The sequence below is a fragment of the Lupinus angustifolius genome, chromosome LG13 (genome assembly GCF_001865875.1).
Source record: "Lupinus angustifolius cultivar Tanjil chromosome LG13, LupAngTanjil_v1.0, whole genome shotgun sequence".
In the NCBI taxonomy this organism is placed as follows: Eukaryota; Viridiplantae; Streptophyta; class Magnoliopsida; order Fabales; family Fabaceae; genus Lupinus; species Lupinus angustifolius.
This window is the reverse complement of record NC_032021.1, coordinates 16,909,267-16,930,496: the sequence shown is the minus strand read 5'-3', so window position 1 is coordinate 16,930,496 and position 21,230 is coordinate 16,909,267. Positions and strand designations below refer to the sequence as shown.

General features: G+C 29.2%; 2 protein-coding genes across 4 annotated transcripts; one reads left to right on the top strand and one right to left on the bottom strand.

Annotated features, from left to right (window-relative positions):
* LOC109325293 (PHD finger protein ALFIN-LIKE 2-like) lies at positions 4,144–7,425 on the top strand. Of its 2 annotated transcripts, none has more exons than XM_019557576.1 (6): positions 4,144–4,266; positions 4,400–4,508; positions 4,600–4,632; positions 5,187–5,409; positions 5,876–5,996; positions 6,936–7,425. In XM_019557576.1, the coding sequence occupies exons 2-6, from the start codon at positions 4,418–4,420 to the stop codon at positions 7,194–7,196; spliced, it is 729 nt and encodes a 242-aa protein (XP_019413121.1). In that variant the 5' UTR covers positions 4,144–4,266; positions 4,400–4,417; the 3' UTR covers positions 7,197–7,425. The 2 variants fall into 2 exon arrangements, with proteins under 2 accessions (XP_019413121.1, XP_019413122.1); XM_019557577.1 differs by having other exon boundaries at positions 4,247–4,270.
* Positions 10,943–15,229, bottom strand: LOC109325292 (leucoanthocyanidin dioxygenase-like). Of its 2 annotated transcripts, XM_019557575.1 has the most exons (4): positions 14,625–15,229; positions 12,439–12,772; positions 11,074–11,330; positions 10,943–11,036 (listed from the first exon to the last, which is right to left on the bottom strand). In XM_019557575.1, the coding sequence occupies exons 1-3, from the start codon at positions 15,128–15,130 to the stop codon at positions 11,082–11,084; spliced, it is 1,089 nt and encodes a 362-aa protein (XP_019413120.1). In that variant the 5' UTR covers positions 15,131–15,229; the 3' UTR covers positions 10,943–11,036; positions 11,074–11,081. The 2 variants fall into 2 exon arrangements, with proteins under 2 accessions (XP_019413120.1, XP_019413119.1); XM_019557574.1 differs by having other exon boundaries at positions 10,943–11,330.

Below are 21,230 nucleotides of genomic sequence, written 5' to 3'. Positions count from 1 at the left end.
AAATAAGATGTTGGAAGCTATGATGGCACCACCTAACTACATTGCATCTTGAACTCTTTCTTTATCATCACAATCCTTCATCTATAGTAAATCCTCCTTATCTTCAATTCTTATATATATCTAGCATTGTCTTATATGAAGTCTTCATGCATGTTCCTATTTGGAGTCCCATATTTGCTAGTATAATAAATTTAATGTGGTACTTAAGTCATGAGACTCTCTCACTTAATAGATTAGGTTTTTGGGTTGAACTATCCTCATGTATTTAAGTCCGTCCTAACAATTGGTGTTTTCATTGAGAGTTGTGCACGGAAAGGGCTACCTATTTATAGGCTAGATTAAGGTACATTACTAAATATTGATAGGTGACTGAAATCGCTAAAAGAGAAAGGACTACTATTGAGTTAGTGTCGACAGAGTTGTTGTGGACGTCAACCCTTAAAGAGGTGACAATGTTAGGAGTCTCACATTGCATAACATAACAAATTTAAGGTGATATTTAAGTCATGAGACTCTCCCACCTAATATATTGGTCTTTTAGGTCGAGTTCTCCTCGTATGCTAAATAATAATCGTTCCTTTTCGAGAACCTTCTTCAAAACCCATGTCAATGCCAAACTATAATGTCCTTTGCAAGCATGCCTACTTAATTCACGATATTAAGGTGCATTAGATTATATCTTTTTTTTGTTGTTGTAGAAAACATAAAATAGGCAAAGATAAAATAAGGAATTATAAATTACTTCATGATGGGTGGTATGGGTGAGCAAGACTCATTCCAACCTGTAGACATGTTTCAATCTGATGACTTAAGGACGGGTTTGACTCATCCAAATAAATAAAAAATGACAAATCCAATTAAAAGAGATAGACTCGTTATCAAAAAAGGACATATCCACACTAGTTATCATATGATTTTTATTTCCTTACCCTTTTTTTCATTGTTTAATTCTCATGGATAATGAAGAATTGTTGTGACAAGAGTGAAGGACACTACGATGCTCAAGAGTTAGTTATTTTTGCTTCTCCATTGTTTGTTTTTCCTCTTTGAAGTTGTTTATGCTTATGTTATTGTCTCTGATTGCCAATGTCCAATAGCCTTCAACTCGTCTTCTTCATCTTTTTACCTTTTAGTTCTCATGTGTTTTTTATCATTTATAAGAACACTTCAGCTTATGTTGACAGTTTGAATTTTTTTGAAATTTTTAATGTCTTCTCTAATTTTCACGTGATTGTCATAGTTTTTAGTTTGAAGGATACAATTTACGGTTTGTAATTTATATACTGATGTATGTGGGATACAGGTTTTAGTTGAGTTTATATACAGATTATGATAATTTTGATTGTGCATGTTTAAAGATTTGAGGAAAAAATATACGTTTGTCATTTTCCAACTCGGACTCGTCCCTATCTTAACCCGTCTTATTTTGGACTTGTCCCTCACGAGTCCGATCCTAATTAGGGATGGGTTATGGTTCAAAAATTGACTCAATTAATATTTAGGAACGGGTGAGGGACATGCTTAACCCATCTCATGCTCACCCCTAGTGGGTGGTTACACCAAGTTTTAGTTTTATAATACGTATATACCATGTTTTGGCTTTATAATAACTATATATATATATATATATAGAGAGAGAAAAATATAGATGTAGATATAGAAATATAGATATAGGTATACCATAAGAATTTAGTTATTCACTTTTGTTAATTCCATAAGAATGATGTCTTAATTCACCATATTTGAAGTTTATACCCAACACATAAAAAAGCCAAATCATTAATAATTGAAAAATTACTATAGAAAAATCTTAGTTTGAAATTCTCTAGATGGATTCACTATATTTCAAATTAAATTAGAAATTTAAAAAAGGTAAGGAATTAATAGTCTAATTTGAAAACCAGGAAGGAAAATATCCCTCAAAAAAGAAATAAAAAATGTAAAATTAAAAGGGAATCAAACTAGAAAATCTCCTCCTACATAAAGGCAATGTTGTTAAATTAACAATATATATATATATATATATATATATATATATATGCACTCACACTATAAAAGTTTTTCCCAATTATTTCTATATCATTCATTATTTATACATATTTATTGTTGATATTTAAATATAAGTAATACAAATGAATGAAAAATAATATTTGTCTATAAATTTTTACACTGAAAATACATAAATATTACTCTAAATCAAAAACTAAATTTAACAATCAGTGTAGTTAAATTTAAAATTGGTATGGATAAAGTCAACATAAGCCTAGATTTCGAAGTCATTTTCCATACATTATTTTGCCAAAGCAACAAAAAAATATAAAATATCATATATACTTGGTAAAGATTGAGGATATATGTTAAGAGATTTTACTCATTTTTCGTTAGTCATGTTAAGATATCTTAGTCATTTGATTTCTTTAGTATAATTTAAAATAAATCTAACTTTATAGCCTACATTAAAAATATAGTTACTAAATTACTGTCTGCAGTTGAGAATGTTGCATATATGGGTGAAATATATTCTCAGGAAGTTTCAAAAGTAGAAAAAATATATATACCCACGTTTTATATATTGTCAATATATCATTTATTATTCATATTTAATCATCACTGATTTTTTAAAAAGTAATATAAATAAATATTAGATAATATACAAAATATATATAAATCTTTTTACATACAGTATATAAATATTATACTCTATTATAAGTCATATCTTCCGATATCATGAAAGTATGCAGAATATATCCAATAAAAAATTATAAAAAGTAAAAGGAAAGTATGAGTTATTCTTGTATAAGATATTGAGTTTTTAAAAGCATGTAGAACCTACTATCTTAATTTATTTATAAATTAATTTGACATCCCCAAATTTTTGAAAAATTACACCAAATATTCATTTCTTTTTGTACCTACAAAAATCATTCCTACTTATATATAAACTTTACGCTTACTATCATTATACAATAAATAAATGTAATATTTTAAAGAAATAAGTGACGAATATAATTATGTTAAACAAAATATGTTATATTATGTCATAAAAATCAATTTCTTTTCATAATTTTTTTGGTTTGTTATGAAATACATCAATAATTCTAAGGAAATATTGTTTAACTAACTCTTATATTATATGTAACAAACAAAAAAAGTAATAAAGAAATATTGACTCGTATACTATTTGAAATTGTATTAACAATATACTCTATTTTGTTTAACTTAATTACAATTATCACAATTTTTTGTTTAAAAAAAGATTACATTTATCTTTCATGGATAGGTAGCCAATGCATATACATATACAAATTAGGAATGTTTATATAGGTGCAGAAAATGAAGGGATGATTTCTGTAATTTAACTAAAAATCAGGATTGTGAATATAGTTTACTCAACATTTATTGAAAATTTATAGGATTTAATATATATACTGACGATGTAAATGTTTTTACACTATCAATAAACTATTCACCATTGATTTATTAATCACCATTGACTCATAAACAAAAATAATACAAATTAACAGTAGATGGTAGACCGATAGTATAAAAACTCTTACACTATCAATGCATAAATTTTAAACTCATTTTTATATAGTTATCCAAGTAGTACAAAAAATCATTAAACCTTAATTGATTATTTGAATTTCAAATTGGTGAGTAAGATATATAATCACCTTATTATTACTAGCGTGTTGACATGCACTGTCGTGCCTGTCAATCCGCTTTCCTATCGTTTGTAATGTATAGTTTGTATTTTATAAATTCAAATATAATTTTTTTCGCTAAATTTACGGTTGAATTTATTCAATTGGTCTAATATTCAATTTTTTAAATACACTTTTAAAATAAGAAGATAATAAGGATAAAATAAGAAAATAATATTATATGGTTTTTTGGTATAAATAAAAAGATATTGAGGGCAAAATAGAAAAACATAAATTATATCATGATGGGTGATTATTTTGTGTTTTCTCTTTATTAATAGTATAAATAATATTTAAATACAAACTTTTTTTTTTACCATTTAACTTAATTACTAAACAAACCTGAATTACAAAAAAAGTTATAATCCGTTTTTTTTTTTAAAAAAACTTTATCTCTTTTCTCGTAGAAAAAAAAAGCTTTATCTTTTTTTGGTTAAAAAAAAGCTTTATCTAAAAAAAGCCTTATCTAAAAAAAGGCTTTATCTAATTTATCTAATTATAAATTGCAGTGATTCTAACCCTACCAGTCAATTCTGAACTATAGTTTTGAAAGTGGTAACTGGTAAGTAACTAAGAGGAGGAACGTTTTTTACAACACACTCCTTTTTTCTCTTTTGATCCATTATTCTCATCCAAATTTCTTCAATTCCCTTTAATTTCTCTCAAATTCGTTAATAACCCTTTTTTTCTCTTAGATCTCTCTCAATTGGGTTATGGAAATGGCTTCTAGTCCTCGCACTGTTGAAGAGATCTTCAAAGATTATAGCGCCAGAAGAATCGGTGTTGTTCGTGCTTTGACTCAAGGTACACTTCACTTTTCTTTTCAAATTCTTATCTGGGTCTCTTTTTTTGAACCCTAATATGTGAAAGTTCTTAACTTTTTTCTCTCTCTCAGATGTTGATGAATTTTATGGGCTCTGTGATCCAGGTAAAGTTTGATCTTGGATCTGATTTATTTTATTAAAATAATTAACTTTATATGTTAATTTACGTAAAAAGTATTTTTTTTTTGTTGCTGCATTTTGTTTAGATTCTGGGTTGTGAATTGAGTATGTTTTGTTTGGTGTTTAGTCAAAGTTGACTTTTTAACTGAATTTGAGGAAAATAAAAAATGGGTATGCAAAATATAAAAATTCAGTATGTTTTGTTCTGTGTCTGAGTTTGTTACTTAATGTACCATGTTTGTAATCCATGTTTAGTTTGCAGGATTTCAGTTTCAAGTGAAGTGAAACTTTAATCAATTATCAAAAGTTTTAATTTCTCTGGATTTATTATACTAAAACCAAACAGCAAAAAATATTTTTACCACTAAGTGAGGTTGGCTACATTGATCAAATTATGTGATAATGCCGTAATTCGTCTTTACTAACAAAACCATTTTTTAATCTAAATCCTTCTTAATGGTTTCATAATAATAAATTAAGTATAAGTAATTTATGTGTCCTTACATTAAATTCGAAGTTTCTGCTTTGGTTGTTAAAGATAAGGAGAACTTGTGCCTGTATGGACATCCGAATGAAACATGGGAAGTAACTTTGCCGGCAGAGGAAGTTCCACCGGAGCTCCCTGAGCCAGCTCTTGGAATCAATTTTGCTAGAGATGGCATGAACCGCAGGGACTGGCTGTCTCTTGTTGCTGTGCACAGTGATTCGTGGTTGCTTTCTGTGGCATTTTATCTTGGAGCCCGTCTTAACCGCAATGAAAGGTACAATTTATAGCTTTGTTGGAGGTGCATACATTTGATAGTAATTTAGTTTGTTTTTGCACTCTCTGTTAATGACATGCTTAAGCAATAAGCATTTTGGTTAATGCTGAAGTATGAGTAACAATTGGAGCTATTGGTTGTTATATGCATCTAAATCTAAAGTAATCATGGTGATGGTGGAATAAAGACTGCAGAGATACTTGAGGGAAATATATGCAATTGAGTTTAACTTTATCATTTGTTTGATAGAATCTATCTACACTGAAGCTATTATTTATCCTAACTTCTCCTTATTGCTTTCCCTTAAAAAAAATAAGCTACCGTGATTGAAAGACATGCGAAATGATATTACTTACAATGTCTGTTTGATTTCTTTGTCCACTATCGTCGCATTGTTTTATCAGCATCTGCTGCAGCCCGGCATATGGTTCTTTCCATTGATGTTTCCCCTTATTCTTTATGGCAGGAAACGCTTATTTAGCTTGATCAATGATTTTCCTACAGTTTTCGAAGTTGTTACTGACAGGAAACCGATTAAGGAAAAGCCCACTGTGGATAGTGGAAGCAAATCTCGAGGAAGCACCAAGGTTAGTATTTTTCTCTTTACTAGCTATTGTTATATCTTTGTTTCTATTGGCTGTAGCTGTATCACCAGGGTTTAGTTTAAACTTTAAAGGCTTGGTGTGGTAATTCTTGTGCTTTCTAAAAGTTGCTGCTAACATATTTCATAATAAAAGTTGATATCCCAACATCATTATGTTGGTAAGTAATTCAAATATTCAGATCTTTCTTTGTTTTTTTTTGTGTTCGTGTGTTCGTAAGACAAACAAAGGTACTGGTAACTTATAAAACCATCTCTTAGGTAGAGTTTGGTATGAGGAAATAACAAAATGGAATAGTGTCCAGTTTTGTTCTCTTTGGTTCCACCCTTTTATTGCAACCAAAACGTTTAATTTTTTAGCCTGAAATCCGATCCTGCTTTATTTATAAAATACCACGCATATGTTATTTTTTGTCCCTTTGTAGCATGTCTACCAATTGCTACCTTGGTATGCTTATTGTGGGAGGTGTGACTGTAAGATGAGTGAATCATAAGTCATAACTAGAAGACAAATGGAACAAGAAACACAAACCCGAGACATGCACCGGGACTTGTTGACATCATTACTATTTGTTTTTTTAGTTTCGGTTATATTAACATGAAGGGTCTGACCCTTTTTTGGACGTTGTGCATAATGAGAGCTTTATAGCACTAGGATGGCCTCCCTTTCTTGTGGTTAACTTCCAGAAGCATATTGTAGGAACTACAGACCAATACTAAACTCGGCCTCGGAATTTTTTATCCTAATATTGACATGGAGTACATTATATAAAGCTGTCAATACGACGATGTTTAGTTTTGTATGTTATTGCACCACTAGTACAAACACTATTAATAGTATAAGACTATAATTAAAGGCTTTAAGGTAAAAAAGCATGCCATGTGTATATCCGTATATGATTCAAGCTTGTATATTTATCTGCAGAGATCCAGCGACGGGCAAGTTAAAAGCAACCCGAAGTTTGATGAGGAATATGAGGAGGAGGAGGAGGAAGAAGATGAGCATAGTGAAACCCCTTGCGGTAGTTGCGGCGGCAAATATTACAAGACAAGTGAATTTTGGATTGGCTGTGATATATGTCAGAGGTGGTTCCATGGAAAATGTGTGAAGATGACTCCGGCAAAAGCCGATAGCATAAGGCATTATAAGTGCCCTACATGCAGCTTAAGGAGGGGTAGACCCTAAGGTTGAGGAATATATTATGCTGTGGCTGATACAAATGTTGTTACATCAGTTAGAGATGTTCATGTTAATTAGTAAGTATAGTATCTATGTTTGATGATGGGATTTAATTTCTCAGGGATTATGTTTATTTTCACCAAGTTGAATTCTTAAAGTATGTTATATATATTACTCAAAAATTAGCATATTATAAACTCTAACTTGTTAATCAATTGCTATTTGCTTGAATGTATAAATTGTATAACCTATGAGTAAGGAACTAATTCCTTTTTTGGTGTCTGAATGTCCTTCGTAACAAGTGTTGTTTACAGGAACAATCATTCGACATTCAGCTTAGTACGATACCCGGGAATTCAATGAGATCTTATACTATTAGACCAAAACCTCGTTGGTTTTTTTATTATAGAAAATCATATTTCTCTTATTATAGGTTGTGAACTAGAAGGTGAAATATTCTTAGAGGTTCTTGGTTTACTGTTCATTACATAGGTGGGTAGTAGCCGAGGGAAGGTAGATATACATAGTGTTATCCGAGTAGAAACCGATGACAATTAGGAGCTGGTCTTTTTAACTCAAGGGGCTCATCTTCTACACACTTGTAGATTACCAACCAACTCTAATGAGGTTGAATTAATAAAAGAATAGATATGCACATTGTATGAATTAATAAAGGTAACAATTTTTAATATAATTATAATTGTATAATTAATTTCAAATTAGATCGGCTATCATAATTTGAATAAAATCCATGCCTATATGTTAAATTATTTTTGGGTAGACATACGTATAAACTAAAGTATGCTATCTTATAAAACTGATTAAATCATATTTCTCTTAGTAGCCAATGAATTATATTTAAAAAAAAGATGCATGTCATTTAGAGAAAGAGACGTGCCCTTTTTTATTTCTCTTCTTTTTTCTATTTACACTTAAATTAGTTATATAATTTTAAAATTTAAATATTTTATCTTTTATCTATGTTGTGTTTGTCAAATCTTAGGCTGGTTCATGTTTTTTTTTTTTTTTGCTGTATTTTACTCAAAGGGTTGAAGAAAAATAGTGTATTAAGTTGTTCATAAGGGCCGACTTGATTCTCTTCCCTATGATCCTATGTTAAGAAGTCTTAGGAGAGCCACCGATTCTAACTATCATTCATACAAGATTTGACATATTGTCCATCTTATATCCTCTATGTTTTTTACAGCTCATATTTGTTTCAGTAGAGTCTTTTAGTAGCATGTTTCGATTCTCTTTCCTATTACTTAGAAAAAGTGAGTTGTCAAATTTCAGATAGAAGGTATTATCATTATTATTTGTACAATTAGATATCCAACCTGAAATCATAAAACTGACTCAATTGTAAGAGATATATCCCCCCTAATCGAAGTGGAATATGCATTAAAGAGTCCATCATAATTAAATGTTACCCTCTCAAGAATGAGGAGTTTTACCCATTTTATTTATCAAAAACATATTTTGTCTTTTAATCTATTTTTTTTAATTCTACTTGAATAATTATGCATTACGAACTGATAATTTTAAATATTTTTTGAAACATAAATCATCCATATTGTAGGATTGAAACATGATTGTTACTATACTTAAAAATGCTCATGCAAATGCTCATAATATTCACTTGTTATTTAAAAGCACTAAGCAACCACTTATTTTTTTGCGTCATATATTTTTTAAGGCCTAGACCCAGTTGTGGGATTTGAAGAAAGGCCCCCAAATGAAGGCACTAAGTGACTCTTAATAGGACCCATGGGATAGGTGATTGGGAGAAAGATTCGTATTGAGTGTTGAGGCAACATAAATGATAGTACCAAAAGAATATAAGAGAAAAAAATGTATGTATTGATAATTGATCATGTATAAATTTTATATACTATCATCTTATCATTTATATTTTATGTTTCATCTTTATTGATTCTTAATTTTTTTAAACACAAATGAAGTATGGGTGATACATGACTGTATATAAATTGTTACACTAACAATATATAAATATTATATTCAAAATATAAATACATCTATCTCTATATATAACGTATTCGATATATTTCCACACAAATTTTTCTGCATAATGGGAGAGGGTTATGGAATGGAAATTGAGTAGTGCATTGACTTCAACATGATTAAATCATGTGTATAAAATGTATAAATATTTTTTTTTTTGTATATTTTAAAGAAAAAAGAAGAGTGTAATATTTATCAGTCTGAGAAGATTTATATATAATTGGTATATAATCTACTATTCATTTTATTATTATTATTTGAATAGTTAATAATGATTAAACATAGGGTTGGAAACGAGCCGAACCGAGTCGAACCAGAGTTCAGCATAGTTCAGTTCGATAAGGATTGGTTCAGCTCGAAACTCGACTTGAGTTCGATACGTGTTATTTTTTTAGCTCGAGTTCGGTTTGGTTAAAGTTCGTGAATTGTTCGGCTCAATTCAATTGGTTCATTTGGACAACTCAAAATGGTTAATTAAATTTTTTTGGACAATTTAAATAGTTAATTAAAATTTTTTAAAATACTAAATATTTTTTTTATACATATAAATATAACAATCTTTATATATATAATAACAATAAATATAAAAAATAATGTATGAGTCATAATATATATATATATCAAACTAGCTCATGAACCTAATGAGTCGAACTGTATCCAAATCGAGTTTGGTTCGTTAATTTAACAAGCTCAAGTTTGACTCATTTAGTTCATGAACCAAGTTTATCGAGCTAAATAACGAATCGAATTTCGAATGAATACGAAGTTGGGTCGGTTCATTTCCAACCCTAATTAAACATGAATGATGGAGAATGCAGTAATATTATATAAAACTCATACACTATCAGTACTTAGTATAAAAATTTATACACGTTCCGTATATCATCTACTATTCGTTGACTTTTTTTGAATAGTAAATAATGATTAAACATGAATGATGAATGATGTAGTGATATTATATAAAACTTACTCATACACTGTCAGTACATATGTGAAGATTTATACATAGCCAGTACGTCATGTACTATTCGTTTGTATTACTTTTTTCTAAAAGAGTTAATAATGATTAAAAATGAATGATAGATAATATAATAGTATTGTATAAAACTAATCAGAAAATATATTTTTCTCAAAAAGACACATTTTTCTCAACTTCTTTTGTCGTACGGATAACCCCATCAATTTATTATCCCCATTTACGCGTTATCTGTAAAGGTCTACTCCTAAACTAGTGGTAGTTGAAACCTACTAAGGATTTTCAAATTGAAAACGTGATTCAATTCGGATTCTCAATTTGTTCATATTTTATAATCATGTTGCTCAAATTGGCCTAATCACCCACCTCAATAGGGTGGTTGCTCATTTTTTCTCACAATTATTCTCAACAAATTATGTTTCTGGAGTCGACTCAATATGATATTTAAGTCATCATAAGACTTTTCTATTTAATAGATTAATCTTTTAAGTTGAACTCTCATCATATACTTAAATCATAATATACCAATTATCGTAATCAAATTCTCAATGTTTATAATGTATTAATGATTTAAAATGAAATATACATATTCAAGTTAATGATAAAGATATGATTAAAATTATTTATCGTAATAATTACTCAAACATGAGAGAGGTAATTCAATGGACCACTCTATATAGCCATTGCTAATTTTCTTTACATCAATTGACCAAAGCAATAATAAGCTAAGTTTTGAGATAAGAACACACAAATGGAAAGGAAAATTTCTAACATGTAATCAAATTGTCCTCTTTTTAACTTCAAACATTGCACCCTAATATAATAATGATAATAAATTGAACCATTTACTAAGATGCAAACCAAATTGTCCCTTTCAAGTGCCACAATTGGACTCACTTTTTGGAAATCAAAGATTCCACTTGTGCTTTTCCACAAGGACCATGTGTCCTAATGTAAAGTCTATATTCATCATAGGTCATTGGTGAATATAGGGAAGGTTTTTCCTTTGTCACAAGTTCCTTTGAAGGTTCAATCAATAAATCACTCTTGGGATTGTAAAAGAAGGCTAAGGAAACACGATCTTTGTTTGAGTTTACAATTACCCTGTGTTCTACACTCTTGTATATTGCATTACTCATCACCTACAAAAACATGGCATTGAAGATGATTAATGAGTAAACCCCACCAATGTTAGAATTCTAAATATATCAATAAAACATATATAATTACTGAAATTGTACAAACCAATTTTGAAATCTTTTTTTTAACATTATAATTCATTTGGCTAATGTGGAACCAGTCTATTTTCATTGGAAAGGAGATTAGGTATATATCCATAATAAGTTTAAAATTTATGTATTGTCAGTGTGAAGTTTTTTACGCAGCTGATATATTATCCATTATTGATTTGTAGTACTTTTGTTTAAAAGTTAATAATAATTAATATATAAATGATAAATAATTTGCTGACAGTATAAAAAACACTTAAATCTTATGAATAATATGGATTCAATTCAAACTAGGTATTGATTCTCTTCTAGGCTATATCAAATTATTTTGTTTGTGCACAATAATGTATAGATTCTTGGTCATGTATCTTTTCTTATTGTAGGTGGGTTCCTAATTGATTGTAATATCTTATTTGTATATGGGCAAGCACCCATGTGCTCCATCAATATATTTCTTAGCTTAGGAAAAAAATCTCTTTATTTATGTGTATATTTCCTTCACATCATCACATGAAAAAAAAGTATTCACATGAGACCATATTTTTTTATAAGCAAAAATAATATATAAAGGGCAAAAGTAATAAATAAGACCATATGATCTACTTAATTAACATGCCTATCTCTTCCACTTAAAATATTGGTCATTTTCAATATCATTTTAGACATTTAATATGAAATCATTTTTCAATGTGTACCAAAATACTACATCTTTTTAATAAATGTTTAACAACTTTACCATTTAAAAACAACTCACCCTAGAAAATCTCAATAGTAATTGATTTTTTTTAATTAATGAGTCATGATATAAGAGCTTAATTAATTGACTAAAGCTAGTTAAAAGACTAGAAGAACATTTTAGAGTTAGTTGATGGGGATCTGTTGTCCTCAACCACGTCCCTGACGAATTACAATGAAGTAAAATTAATAAAGTTATGAATATTTAATTTTTTTAACTGATGTACATAATATGATTGGTCTGGGACAGAGTTAACGACAGCAGATCCTTATCCAGAGTTAGTACCTGAATTTGGTCACCAATGTTGATGATAAAAGCATTAGGGAAAGGCTTAACAGTGACCCATTCATTTTCTCTCCATACTTGAAGTCCAGAAACAAAATCATCAGGCAGAATAATTGTCATACCACCAGGGTCTGAGTGAGAGGAGAGTCCTAAAGTAAGGTCAGGTTGTGGGCACTTTGGATAAAAATTGACCCTTAAGCAACCACCAATTTCATTTTCTCCACCAAATGCTTTTATAAGGTGATCTTCTTTTAGGCCAAGATTTTTTGACATTATCTTTAGGATCCTTCCTCCTAGCTTAATCACTTCCTCACTATATTCACCAATCACTTTCCTATATTATCATAAAAGTAACATTAGGGGAAATAGAAATTTATTAATGAAAATTTGGTAGGCTTTTTCTTAATAAAAATAAGTTATAAGATTTTTATAATCAATATAAAATACTCCATAGCTAGAAACCAAAATCAAACAAAAGTTATGCCTAATGACTTTAGTCACACATATATATTCATAATGATCATACTTGTGAACATATTAAGCCCTAATGTAAATCAACTGTTGGTGAGTTTTGTTTATACTATTAAGGTATCATCTCATATGGGTAAAAAACTATTCTCTTTCTGGGTGCGTGACTGCCTCTACCAACAAGTGTCGCTCTCAGGAATTGAAACTTTGATCTTTTAGTCGTCATCATGAGATCTAGCAGAGCTTTATACGAGTTCATCAAAAAATAAGAAATCAAGTTTGCAAAAATAAAAAAAAAACAATTATACAATGTTCACAATTTGTTTTTATGATAAATAAAACATATAAAATGTTCTAATTAAAAGGATGTATTCATTAATTTATTTAAAAAAAACTCATGAATGATGTAGATAATGAAAATGAGGTGCAAATGTCCATTTATTTGTATATAATTTATTTTCTCAAGGGCTATTTTTATTTTATCCCCCTCAATTCTAAAGTTTTTTATTTTATTTTCTTATATATAACTAACAATCATGTTATTCCTATATCCAAAACTCATATACCAACCTTACATGTGCTACTTCTAAAATGAAAATTTAAACAAAACTTTTTCCTCCACCTTCATCTTCTTTCACTAAATTGGAATAAAGGTAGAACATAACATGTATATGTTTTTCTGTTTAAAGATAACATTATTTGTTTTTATCTTCTTATTTGCTAAAAGTTGACTTTGCTGTAGATGTATATCACCACGTTTTACATGTTGGTGTAGAGACATGAACGTGTTTTTTCCACTTGAAAAGAAGTGTTCAACAAGTGTCATAATTTACACGTGTTCAAAAAGCTTTACCTCAAATTAATTAATAATTTAAATATTCACCAATGTCTAACACGGCTTCGTCCAGCACATTCCAATGTGACATGTTCAAACTTTTCAAAACCTAACTTTTATTTATACATATAATTTTGAAAAGAAAAAATAAATGTTACGATAATATAAGAGTTTTATATATTATTATTATTATTATTGTATCATTCATGTTTAATCATTATTGATTCTTTAAAAGAAGTAATATATAAATGAATGATAAATATTATACTAATTATATATAAATTTTTACATTGATATTACATAGATATTATTCCTTATAATCTTCTCTCCCACTCATTATATGACCTTAACTAGTTGGTAGCCCATTAATTTATTACAAACTATTTAATCAAATAAATATACATCTAACCAAACAGGACAAAATCAGAAAGTAACAATTTAACAACAACAGAAAATAGCACATGAACAGAAAAATATCTACATTCTTCTTTTAGCCAACACATACAGCTACCAATAAATTTATTATCGGAAACTGTTTCATGATGTCTCCTTAATGTTTTATTTTATGTAATTTTGAAATATATGTATAAAAATGGAAAATAGAGATAAAAACATGCGATACCAAACGTGTTAAAAAATTGATGTAATAAACTCAAATTTACAATGATGTTACTCATCCAAATTTATACACATACAACCTTATAATGAAAACAATATGTTATCAAATCCTAGATATTTTGGATTGCCAAAAGAGTAGTAACATTAGACAAATTTCCAAAATAACTTAATATTTTATGAGACAAAGTAAAACTATGATGTAATGAAATTGCTAAAAATAGATATGTTGATGAAATATTTTGTGAGAGAGATATCATATGCAAACCTTAGAGATTGTGGAATTGAAGGCCACTTAGCTTGGTTCCTAAGAGAAAGAGGCTTATAATGGAGAAAAAAGTAGTCACTCCAATCCAAAATTGCACCTTTTTTCACACCCAAACGACTACCATAACCCTCATAAGTAGAAGGAGAATTAGCATAAACCTCTTTCTCCTCAAGTGGTTGGTTAAAGAACTCACGCCACAACTCCCTAGCACTCTTCATCAACTCATGGCTAACACCATGATTCACAACCTGGAAGAAACCCCACTCCCGGCACGCCTCCGCGACGCGGCCGAGCACCTCCTCCCGGAGGGTTTGATCCTCACCATAGAGGCCTTGAAGGTCAATGATAGGAATGTTAATAGGATCATGGTTTGGAACAAAAGTTGAGTTCATTTTGGTGGGTCTTTGGGACTTTGGCTTGATGTAACATTCAGGAATTAATCTTAGGCCACTTTCGGCTAAGGATTGGACACGAACCACAGGTTCTGGCCATGTTTGACAAGTCATTCTTTTCTTTGTTATAGAAAAGAAAACAAGTAGGGTAGTGAAGCACCAAGGTAAAGAGGGATTGGAGAAGGTGTAGTTTAAGTGTTTTTTTTTGGTAGTGTGATTGAGAATAACTAAGTGAGGGGCTATATATCGATGGATAGCATGACATGCCATAATTTTTGACGTGATGAAATTGAATTGCTACTTGCTAGTGAGCTGTCACCATAATATTTGAGCCGAAAATATTAATAATATAGTGGGTTAACTCTTCTCAATTATTTAAATCGCAAATCGTATCCGAAGCGGCCACAATATTGCGGTATAATTGTTGTGTGACTCTAAAACTGTTTGTATTTGGATCACATCAGGCTGCATCGTTCAAATATATATTTTGAATCAGAAAATAATTCACACCACAACGATCACAATCTGTACCATATCAAATTCAAATATATATTTTTCCATAAATAAGAAGTTATTTAAGATAATTGAACATGTACCACTTTAATAAACTACTCTTTGGTATAACCTATCATACTGAAGAATTTGGATGAGTTCTTAAGTATGATAGTAGGGTTTGATCTCTATTATATTTAAGAGAAATGTTGTTTTAGGAGTAAAATTAATTTTAATGATCTATATCTCAAAAATGAATAATTTTGGACTTTGGGGAAATATTTATTTATTTTATATTAATACATTATATACGCAAATAGACAAAATTATATTTTCGCACTTTTTTATTATACTCATTTCTATATCATCTTATAACAATTGACGTAATAACTTTTGATTTGGAAACAAGGTGATCAATGGTTATAAAGTATGAGTTAAAAAGAGATCTGAAAAAAGTATAATTAATGTTGTTTAGTTTTGGGAAGCTGTGGTCTGAATATACCGAAGTTGATGTAGATAGAATCTTCTAATGTTATTTGAGATTTGTCTTAGAGCGTTTAGAGATGTATTTAAAAGGTTCACTGACGCTCAAGTTAGTATACGAGAAATAGATGAGAACGTGAAAGTGCAAAAGTAAGAGTAAGAGAATAATAGCGAGAAATAAAGAGTGAGTAATTCTTCCTTAGTCCCCTATCTATAATGATGAGCGAAATATTCTGTTGTTGATCTGATCGACCAAATAACTTTGTTGAGCCTACTCTAGACATGTAGATGTTGCTTTTTCCATGTCAGACGACTCTAACAGGTCTATACTCTGTGAATAGTTAACTTATAGCCTCTACTAAGCTGTATCGTTGTATTGTAGGCTTATCTTGTTGTATGTCAAAAGGTGTGGTAGCGTGTAGATAGCATTCGGTATGTGACAAAGTATTTTAGGATCCAGATGAAACAAATAGAATATCATTATTTATGAAATATCTTTGGTTCAAATTTTCAATCAAAAACACATTTTTTTTCCTCTAGAAGACATATATCCTTGATAAGTCCATCTACATCAACAAAACATAATTTATTGTTAAGCAAGTTGCTAACCGACAAATTAGTATTGAAATTACCAAATGATATCACAAACAAGTATAGAGAAAGGAGTTATCGAATTCACAAGAACTTGTTTGGTACTAGTCTTTCAACTAAAAAATATTATTTTAAATCATTGGCCAGAGAGTTATTTATTTGATGATGCAAATATAATGCAAAATTGTAATACAATAATAAAAGGAGCTGATGTCTAGAAGTCTAGATTAATAAAATTATGTTATATGAACCCTTAAGCATATTTCTATGTACAATAGTCTTATGCCAACAAGTCTGAGAGTTATAAAATTACAAGATTGGTTCGACACCTAGATACCAATAAAGTAATATGCATTAGATGACAAAGAATACAAGTATATATCTAGAAAGTGCATTGGTGGTTGAGTTATGCAAGTTCAGAATTATGCAAGTAAGAAACTAATCATTTTATTCAATAACCATGCTATAAGATGATTAAACCTAAAGCAAACATTAAGCACATGCAAATACTCAACTATAATCAAAACTTTATGAATTAATATAGATGAATCATTGTACATGCATAAGGTTTGTGTTACATTCAATCCCAATAAGGATTTTAACTACTTATCTTCACAATGTGTGTAAGTAAGATAAAGATAAACACAACTCATGGGTGGTAGAACCACACACAAATGAACATAGAATAACTCATCTAATATTTAGACCTTGATCTCATGACTCAAATGAGCTGAACTACCCTAGAAATTCAGAAAATAAGTATTACAAATCAAAATTACAAAGTGCGTATCTTTTGGCTCGAGTTAAAAGTCTTTAGATAGTGTCTGTATGCTGGCTCCTGTGCTCAGCGCAACCTTCCAACTGGCTAGTCGTGACCTTTCAGTACACCCACTTACATTGGACGCCAATTCCATGTTGAGTGCACCAACTATTGCGCTAAGCGCAATTCCTTGTGTTGCGCGTATGAGTTATAGAGGCTAAACTTCTTAATTCTTCAATTCACGCGCTCAACATAGATGTTGCAATGAGCATGGGTCTTCCTTCGTTGAGTGTTGAGCTCAGATGTTGTTCGGTTTGCTCATCGTGATCCTTGCGCTGAGCTTGACTAAGTTTTCCCTGAAAATTAGCTTTTTTAAATCATTCCTCCAGATTAAGCATGAAAAACATTTGAGAGATGATATTTGGCTAATTAAGTAAGTTTTTATTATGTATAATTATAATTTTATCCATTTGAGTTGATTAAGTAAGTAAAATTTTGTAAAGTAAATATATATTATATGATCAACTTTACACCGGAATAAATACATATATGTAAAGTTGCAATGGGACTATGTGTGGGAGTTTTTTGTCGGTAAATAAGGGATTATTATGCAATTAGAGCAAGGTCCTTGCTACTCCAATTGATTAAAATAATAATAAAATTGAAGAGAGAAATGAGAGAATGTGAAATAATTGAAAATGGAAAGATATATTATTGTGAAATGTAAATGCTAGGTAGGTCGTGAGATCATTTTAGGAAAAAGTCTAAATTGCATAATTAGAGTAAAAAAAAAAGGAGAGTTACATAATTTATGGAAAAATTTGTAAATAATTACAAAATAAGTTATGAAACTCATTTAACATTAATGGTGTACTTGAACGCTTTAAGTGTCTATCGTTTTAGAACTATGATTTGACTAGTAGAATTTTCATTTTACACAAAACTCAAACTAGACATAAAAATAAATATTTTTATAACTTAGAAAAAGTAGATGTAAGTATTATTGAGAGCTAAATTAATTGGTAGGAACAGTCACACACCTATGAAAGAATGATTAGTTCCTTATTGGTTATATTATCCTTAGATATACTAGGAAAAAACTGATAGAATTGAATATGATAAACTAATTAACATTCTTATAATAAGATTTCCACATTATAGTTTTATTGGTCCAATGATATGAATAAGTGTTATTAGAATTGAATCAGACCAGATGGTCCGATTGCTGATAGGACTTAAAAATGATTTTGATTTGTAGTCTTAACCGAATGAAAAGTTGGACCGCTTTGAATCTGAAAATACCGGTTCAACGGTGTTAAACTCAGTTAAATCGGAATAACTCGGGAAGTATACCGATTCACTTAAAACTTAAAAAAATTGAAACACTACTCTAATATTTTATTTTACTCTAGTTCAAAAGAAAAGGATAGAGATATGTTACTTCAATATAATTATACATAATTGTTAATAATACAAAAATTTTGGATTTATATATGACTATATATAAAATGATTAATTATATATGAAATTATCTAGTCCGACCAGACGTTTTAACCAATTAAATCTAATAAGAGACCTCTTCTGATTTGATGCACAACTCTGGTTTCAAATATCATTTCACTACATCTTAAATTATTTCCAATCACACTTTTTTAAATAATTTTTATCTTTTTTTTCTCTTCTAAGTCTCCTTCTTTTCATTCTCCCAAACATACAGGTATTATTTTAAGCACAGAAATATGGCACACTGAACATGAACCTTAATGTTAGATCAAGCATTTACAATTTAATTATCAATTGATAAAATCGAGTTTCTTTGGTTCCATAAATTTAGTTCGGTTTACAATTTTTTTATAGGCATGTATATGCTGATTATGTGTTCTTTACTTGATGGTGTGGCAATGGGTGGTGATATTCTACTTCGAGGTTATCTAACACATAAATAATTTGATTTGCATTATACGATTGTTTTTATTTTACTTTAATTTAATCTATTCTATTTTTACTTTAACTATACAATTTTCCTATAGATAGATTCATTAAATAGGGGTCACACAACTTGGGCAGGGATCCTCAAAATTAATGAAGAAATAAGAAATATAAAAATAAGGAAAAAATAACATGATAAAATATTTTTATTCTTCTATATATAATAAAATAATATTTTTGTCATTAAAAACATAAATAAAATCAAATATTTATCTTTCTATTAATGGAGATGATCTTTATTCAAATTATCCTATTGTTATATTATTAAAAAATAATTTTAACTCCATTTATATTATTAAGCACTCCCTAGGTTTGCTTTGGTTCTTGTAAGTTTGTTGGGTAATAAGCTTAGCTTCAAAAAACTTATATACCAGAGTAAAAAGTAACATGTTAAAAAATGAGTTATTTTACTTAATATATAGAGTAAATTATACTAATATATTTGAGTTTTAATAAAATTATATAAATTATCTTTTTTTGTACCTACACAAATAATCTCTATTTATGTACATAACTACACCAACTACCCTATGAGAAGGATAATTGTGATCTTTTAAGCAAAAAATGATGATAAATGTAATTAAGTTAAACAAAATATACTTTGTGGAGACAAGACCAAATAATATAAAGTCAATTTCTATTCATTGTTTTAAGTTCGTTACAAACTGCATCAATAATTCTAAGGAGATGTTTAAATTACTCTTATATTATAGTGTAACAAACCAAAAATAATAAAGAGATATTGACTCTTATACCATTTGGATTTGTCTCTACAAAATATCATATTTTGTTTAACTTAATTATACTTATTACTCTTTTTTTTTAAAGAATTTAACATTATCTCTCACCTAGTGTATATATATATATATAATTAGAGGTGATTTATGTAGTTTTAAAAAAGAGAATGATGATTTGTATATTTTTACTAAAACTCAAAATATATCGGTGTAATTTACTATATCATATATTATAGTTACACAATTTATACTCAAAATCTAAAAAATAAAATCCTTACGGTTCATTCTTGCTAGTGAGGGTTGTCGGAATCTGAATCGCCTTGTCGACCTTGGACTGCTTTTGGTGGTTACCTAGAAAGGGATTCCGACATTTAAGTCAATATTTATTAGTGTGTATTTAGAGAAAGAATATAGAATGAAAATATATGTCACCTTATTATGCGATACTTCACCTATTTATATCATGAGGTAAAGTGGTTTGCACTCCAAAAAAGGGTATATCATCATTGTCGACATGTGGTTTTGTCCTTTCTCAATATATCAAATTGACATCGTTGTGAATTTGGACTATCTCTATCATATTTGCAACATGAACTTATCTATTGTTAAGGTGGCATGACTTTTGAAGTGAATGAAGGTTTACCATAGTAGATGTTTACTTAATCATCTTATATTTCCATTCTTCCCCTAGTTAGGATATATGTTAATGCTACTTGAGCAAGCACATAATAATGATATCTTTAATATAGTCTTAGTTTTCCCCTAAAAACCTACTCTCCTAAATATCGTTGTTGTTATTTGTATCTATGAACTACATAAAAAAAATCACAAATATAATATTTATGTACTATTAATATAAAAATTTATATATAATCAATATTTATCCATCATTCTTTTAATATTTTCTTCCTTTTCTTAAATATTGGACCCTAAATACATACATCAAGAACATGTGCAAAACTCACATTACATATCTCGTAGTGATGTTAACATCGATTCATAATGTATTACCATAGCCATGTGCATTGTGCAAGTAGTTTGGTCCCAATAGTGACTCAACCAAACACATAAAAATCATAAAAAGTGTCTCTTTTAAGTGGTCAGAATTCAAGGTTGGACTTTTTATCTATTTATAAACATCCAAAGAAAAATCATGCAATAC